General features: G+C 32.4%; 1 protein-coding gene across 1 annotated transcript; it reads left to right on the top strand.

The window, feature by feature from the left end:
• Window positions 1-275: 275 nt before the first annotated feature.
• Window positions 276-5,945, top strand: LOC117419476 (ALX homeobox protein 1). The gene is made up of 4 exons (XM_034032242.2): window positions 276-1,130; window positions 2,753-3,060; window positions 3,916-4,044; window positions 4,927-5,945. Exons 1-4 carry the CDS (start codon window positions 905-907, stop codon window positions 5,245-5,247), a joined length of 984 nt encoding a protein of 327 aa, XP_033888133.1. The 5' UTR covers window positions 276-904; the 3' UTR covers window positions 5,248-5,945.
• Window positions 5,946-6,627: the final 682 nt, after the last annotated feature.

Genomic DNA, 6,627 nt, shown 5'->3' with positions numbered 1-6,627 from the left:
CAAATCAACAGGTCAAGACCCAATAAAGCATAATATATTTTATCAACTCTCGCTGCTTTCAAAGTCCTAGGACACATTCAATCATCTAAACAGTGTTTAGACACATAGAGAATGTGATCGTATTTTTAGAAATGCTTTACCTTGATATTAAATCCAAAGAAAAACTAGTTTCTCTCCGAAATGGATGTTTTAAAATGTATTTACCAATTTGTACATACATTTTTTACCAAAACAAATGAAAAAAGTAGGCTTCGACTTGATTTACATGACAGTAGGTTAAAATACATATTTCATCAAATTAATAGATTAAATAAAAAGTGGATTTTGAAAGTCGTAAAATAAAAACCCGAATATGCCGGAGCTTTTACTGAAATGGTCCCTAAAGTTTCTTTTAAAAAATAAATAAATAAAAATAGGCAGACTACTGTTCTATTTAGCTTAATTTAATAGCATGTGGCATGTAATATGTTTTATATTATAATGAGTGTAAAAGTATGTGCATCGATTAGCTTTCCACTTTTTAAAAATCCTCCAGAAATGCGTTAAGGTATTCATATTCATAAATCCTCACACATTATAAATTGCACGTCAAAACACGTGTTGCAAATAAAAGTCAATGTACTATTTCCCATTTATTTGAATGAATTTTACTATCACTTTAAGTTGTGTTTAGTTTGGATTTGGTCTGGGAGGAGTTTCGGCTGCTCAATATTAATTAGGAATTGGGAGGCTACTTTGGGGGACCCGCTGGGCTTCACGGTATAAAAAGAAGCCTCGGGATACTTTGAGACAAGAGAAATTAACAGCCTTACAGAAGAGATCAGCTGGCCAAAGTATTGCGTCTGCAAAATAACAAGATTTAATTCCTGCTACAAGGGGAGTGCTCTGGTGAAGCTGTTGCTGTATGATTATGGAATTCCTGAATGAGAAATTTTCCATGAAAAGCCATTCAGTTAAAAGCAATGATTTCTATATGGGTTCAGGAGGCACTTTGGAGCCCGTTATGGAAAGTTTAGACAGCGTACCCTTTTATAACAAGACCTCACCCAAGTGCGTGCAGGCCTATAATCTTCAAAGTAATGATCATCAAGGAAGACTGGAACGAGAATCACCATGTGAGGACCAAAACGGTGAGTTAGGCATTTATATTTACTGTATTTGTAATTTATATAACGTTTTTGTTATCCATGTTTAATATTTTGTATGCAATGTGTAAGGACTCATAGAAAATGTATCCATACATTTCACCATAAAATAAAATATAATTAGTCTACTTAAAAAAATACTTTATGTTGTAACACTATAATATATTATGTTAATTACGAAAGAAAGAAAAAAACACAATCTGATTAACTTTTTATACCAAATAAAGTTATGGTAACTATACACACACACACACACTTCTAGTCAAAACCTGTATTGTAATGTTTATTTTAAAATGTTTATACTATGCATTAGACACAACTGTGTAAACAATATAACTATACAAATGTGTTTACAAGCTGCATAAGATTTATGTTCATTCTTAAACACTTGATTAATACTTTGTTGTCTGAATACGTTGTAATAGGTGCATCGAAGTTTTTTGTTATTATTATTACTTACGGAGTTCTTAGATTGGTTGCATATTTAAGATTTAATATTTTACAAGTGCAACAAACAAAAGCCAATCATCAACCTATAGCTTTATAGATTTATTGAATGTCAGCTTGATAAGCATTAGTACAATTTAAACTGACAGAACATATAACATTCAGTAAGCACAAGTCAAGATGTTATCAAAACAAAACATTTATCATCTTGTTTCTTGAAATCAAGTCCTCATAATTACATAGCACATTCATAATAATAATAATGCAAACGATAATGATATTGTATTTGTTATGATTGTTAAAATATACAAGTTTATTATTTAAATAAATCGATTATGTTATTATTAAATAATTAGCATTATGATATAATTAAGCATCCAATAATATATCTCGGCATATACATAGGCTACTGCAGTGACATGAGGTTTAAAGCATTGAATAGTTGAACAGTATAATAAGAAATAATCGCCCCGCATTAATGGTTTGTATGCATTTTGCATATACTTAATAATAACTCTTCACTAAAACAATTAGTGTATTTATTGTGTAAACGGTATAGATACTACCGCTATGTTACATGAAAGGGGCAGGAAACAAACAGTTTAACATATGAGCCATTTTAAATATGTTTATTTGTAAACTTTTCATTTTAATTTTCAATGTGTGATTATAAACAAATGCATGCACAAACACGGGTTTTGATATTCGGTTACTTAAGAGACACAATTAAACGACTTTACATGACGTCTTGTTTGTTTATAACTGGCATCAGAAATGTTTGGTTTTATTTAGTTACCGTTCACTTCATATTTTACTCAAGAGGTCGCCTAAGCAATCAGACTAGTTTATGCCTAGTGCTTTAAAAAAAATCAGTGTTCATTTATAAACACTTTCTAAATCATTGTATTGTTTACCAAAATAAATATAGTTTACACACACACACACACACACACACACACACAGCTATGGCCAAATGTTTTGCATCGCCCTAACTCATTTTGCTTCATAAAGTCGAATGAAACATGCTGACCATTATATATGCAACCGACCATTAACACATTTATGACATTTTTAATTATTTTTACACTGTCTGTGTTTCGAGCCTGTATGCTTTTTTTAATGGTCTGAAATATTATTTTATAACCTTTCTGTATCTGCAGCAAGTTATGGAGTTACGAAATCAGACGGGAACAGTCTCCACACAGAACTCGGCAGGTCCATGGACAATTGTTGCAGCTTGAAAGTGTCACCAGCAACACCTGGAGGACAAGACAAAGTAGACCTGGACGACATGAGTGAAAAGTGTGACAGCAACGTGTCGAGCAGCAAGAAGAGGAGACACAGGACAACATTCACCAGCATACAGCTGGAAGAACTGGAGAAAGTGTTTCAGAAAACCCACTATCCAGACGTGTACGTGAGGGAGCAGTTAGCGATGAGGACAGAACTTACCGAAGCTAGAGTGCAGGTAAACTAGAACTGCATAATTCCTAAAATTGTACTGTAACTTCCCGTGTTCGTTAAATGGACTGATGCATGCATATTACTAATGTTTAGATATGCGTAAACTGTTCACATTAAAACAAACAAACAAACAAACAAACAAACATTTAGTATATTATGCTTTATTAATAAACTGTATATATTAACGGGGAAACTTGGATAATAAAAAGGGTTCTTCCCAGTAACCCCTACTCATATGTATTGTGAAACGACACTCTGGACCACACTTTTATTTTATTTTTTATATATATATATATATATATATATATATATATTGACCGTGTTCAGTGCAATGCTAAATCATTTGATTGATTCTGGTGGGCTTTAACGTTTTCTAGAGGAACGAGTTTGGTCCCTAAAAAACTTTGGCATGATATTAATAGTTGCCGGTATCTTAACCTTAGAAGTATATGAACTGCTTTTAATACTTTTGATGTACATGGCTTATTCTAGAGTATGCTACTAAAAGCAAAATAATAATACAAATAAAAAGGGCGAAGCAGAAGAATCGTGAACATAAGCTTGCACATGGCCTGTGTTTTAGTTATAATACAGTATTTATTTATTTATTTATTTATTTATTTTAGAAATGGAACAGGAATTATACATGTCAAAATCAGATGCAGTTTACATGGGACTGCAGCAATTAAATAAAAATAAATGAAAGCCATTGGTGTCTGATTCGCATCTCTGAGTCTGTGCGTATTTATACATTACACAGAAATTCAAATAACGCATATAACTTCTGGTTATAGCCTAATAAAAAATATATATTAATATGTGAAATAAAGAAATCACTAACTTTCTTGTTATGCCTTAGGTCTGGTTTCAAAACAGAAGAGCCAAATGGAGGAAAAGAGAACGCTATGGCCAGAGCCAGCAGGCAAAAAGTCACTTTGCGGCTACGTACGATATATCAGTTTTGCCGAGGGCAGACAGTTATTCACAGGTAAATATTATTAATTTACAGTTATGTTTTATGTACAACAAAAACACCTTTTACTATAAATATTTTGACCTTGGCAAATTTTATTTTAAATTATAAGCATATATATATATAATCTCTCTCTCTCTCTCTCTCTCTCTCTCTCTCTCTCTCTCTCTCTCTCTCTCTCTCTCTCTCTCTCTCTCTCTCTCTCTCTCTCTCTCTATTAGCTGTAAAAAAATAAAAATAAAAATACTGTATTTTTACGGTAAATGTAACTTAATATTGACACGTTTTTTTCTGTGTTTTTTTAAATTAAGGTAAAAGTTGTTAAATATTGGTGTAAACTACTTTAATATATATGTAGGACTATTTCTAATAATAGGCTACGGAAATATACACTAGAATGAATCTACAAATACAGTTTTATTAAGTCAATATAAATTTACCGTAAAAATACGCTACTGCAAATAAGACATCATGTACGTTTTTTTTTCCGTTTTTTTTTTTTTTTTTTTCATTTAAAATGCTACACAGTCAGTATTGCTAGCTACACTGTAACTGGAATCATGCTGTCAAATGCCTATGATAACAAATCACTGGACCTGGCGCTGGACCTAATATCTGAATTTAGCAATCGGTGACAAAAAGATTAGATAATCCACACTGAACCTCGTATGATTTAATACAATTGGAATGCATGATTCCATGGCGAACTGTTAGATATATGAGTCTATTTGATAAAAATTAATTAGCTCTGGGATTGAGTAGACTTTTGACGTCTAGATTTAGGCTACGTAACACATAAAACGCACAAAGCAAAGATATTTAGAATGTAACCCAGGACATAATAGTAATTATTATTTAATAGTAATTATTTTATTTTATTTTATTTTTTTATCGCAGATTCAGAACAATTTATGGACTGCGCCTCCTTCAAGTGGTTCGGTGGTTTCTTCGTGCATGATCCCACGCGATACCGCCCCGTGCATGACGTCATATCCTCATTCACCACGAAGTGATCATGGATACGTTGGTTTCACCAGCCAGCAAAACCAGTTCAGCCACGTCTCCATCAATAACTTTTTCACTGACTCTTTACTCACGGCGACTCCAAATGGACATGCTTTTGAAACAAAACCGGAGTTTGAACGGAGGTCGTCTAGCATTGCTGTTCTTCGAATGAAAGCAAAGGAGCACACTGCTAACATTTCATGGGCTATGTAGTAGTAGTAGTAATAATAATAATAATAATAATAATAATAATAATAATAATAATAATAATAATGCGAGGTGTTCACTTATCAGTTTAATAAAACCAACTGCTGTATTGTGGATTATACAATGAAAACATATCAAGGGCATCAGTAAGAAACGTTTATTTCTATTTGGAGGGGTGGGTGTTGGGGTAGGTTCCTCTAATATGCATTTTTAAAAGCTATAACATGTTATATCATGTTTCAGAGCAGATACCAGAAGGTAATCAACACTCAACATCAGATAAAACCTTTGTGAATCATTTGAATGGATATGCAGGTTCTGATAGGAATCCAAGACCACAGATGTTCCTGTGATAAAAGCATTGCTTGTATACTTGCTGATCAATACATTACATCAAACAAAGTCATAAGGTACTGTACCAAGCTCAGGTCTTTTTGGTAATAAACAAACAAATACAAATATTTTTTAAGGTGAACTGGGCTTTAATGGCATCTAAATACATGTTCTTTAAGTTCAGGACTTACTGCTAATTCTGAATGTGTAACTAATTATGTGTGCCTTGTAGCAAACTCCCTTTCCCCATAACATCCCCTTTCTGGTTTTGTGGATTGTTTGCCAATTTCTACATTGTTTTAGCACACAAAATACGTCTTTTTTATTTTATTTTTTATAAATAACAATAAAAAACTATGATACATCTTGCATTTAATCGTGTATATGTTTTCATCCTGCACATCTATCACAAACATATTAATTTATACACAAATGTTTTAGTTGTATTTATGTCATCACCATTAGTTACATTATTGGATTGTATATTAATAATATAGTTAAACAGAAGATTCCAATCTTTTTAAAATATATAAAAAAAACATAACATTCCATTTCTGAATCAATTTGTTCCTGTGACACATTGAGAGCAAAAATGACATTCACATACTTAAAGCACCTTCATGAGCAAGTACCACAAAAGAAAATGCGATAACTACAAATGATTTGCTTTGATTCAACTTGCTGTTGAAAATTAATGATATAGAAGAATCCCAGATACAATTTGCAGTATTTCTCCTTTGAATAATTTGTTAATCCACAGTGTTTCTACCTGGAGATGTCGGTAGGATAATAGGGTTAATAAAATTAGGGAAATGAATGTGCTAATTTAGAGGTCAGTTGTATATCTGGGCAACCTCAACTCTTTCCACTGGAAATAGAAATGGAAAAACAGAAATCCTGCATACTTAAGCTATCAAACCACAAATGAACACATGCAATCCATCAACTGTAAAGCTTCTTCACATACATGTGCTCTGTTAGTGTGTACAGCCTTAAACTGCAGTTATACACTTGTTTGGTAAGTGTTCGCTTTTATTCCTGTAGCAAAATGTG

The sequence above is a fragment of the Acipenser ruthenus genome, chromosome 14 (genome assembly GCF_902713425.1).
Source record: "Acipenser ruthenus chromosome 14, fAciRut3.2 maternal haplotype, whole genome shotgun sequence".
In the NCBI taxonomy this organism is placed as follows: domain Eukaryota; kingdom Metazoa; phylum Chordata; class Actinopteri; order Acipenseriformes; family Acipenseridae; genus Acipenser; species Acipenser ruthenus.
This window is presented reverse-complemented; position numbering and strand designations above follow the sequence as displayed.

Bases quoted from the DNA above. Each gene is read 5' to 3' on its own strand.
- LOC117419476 (XM_034032242.2), top strand. From the start codon at position 905: ATGATTATGGAATTCCTGAATGAGAAATTTTCCATGAAAAGCCATTCA. The intron at 1,131-2,752 runs GTGAGTTAGGCA...CTGTATCTGCAG, and splicing joins ACCATGTGAGGACCAAAACG to CAAGTTATGGAGTTACGAAA. The intron at 3,061-3,915 runs GTAAACTAGAAC...GTTATGCCTTAG, and splicing joins TTACCGAAGCTAGAGTGCAG to GTCTGGTTTCAAAACAGAAG.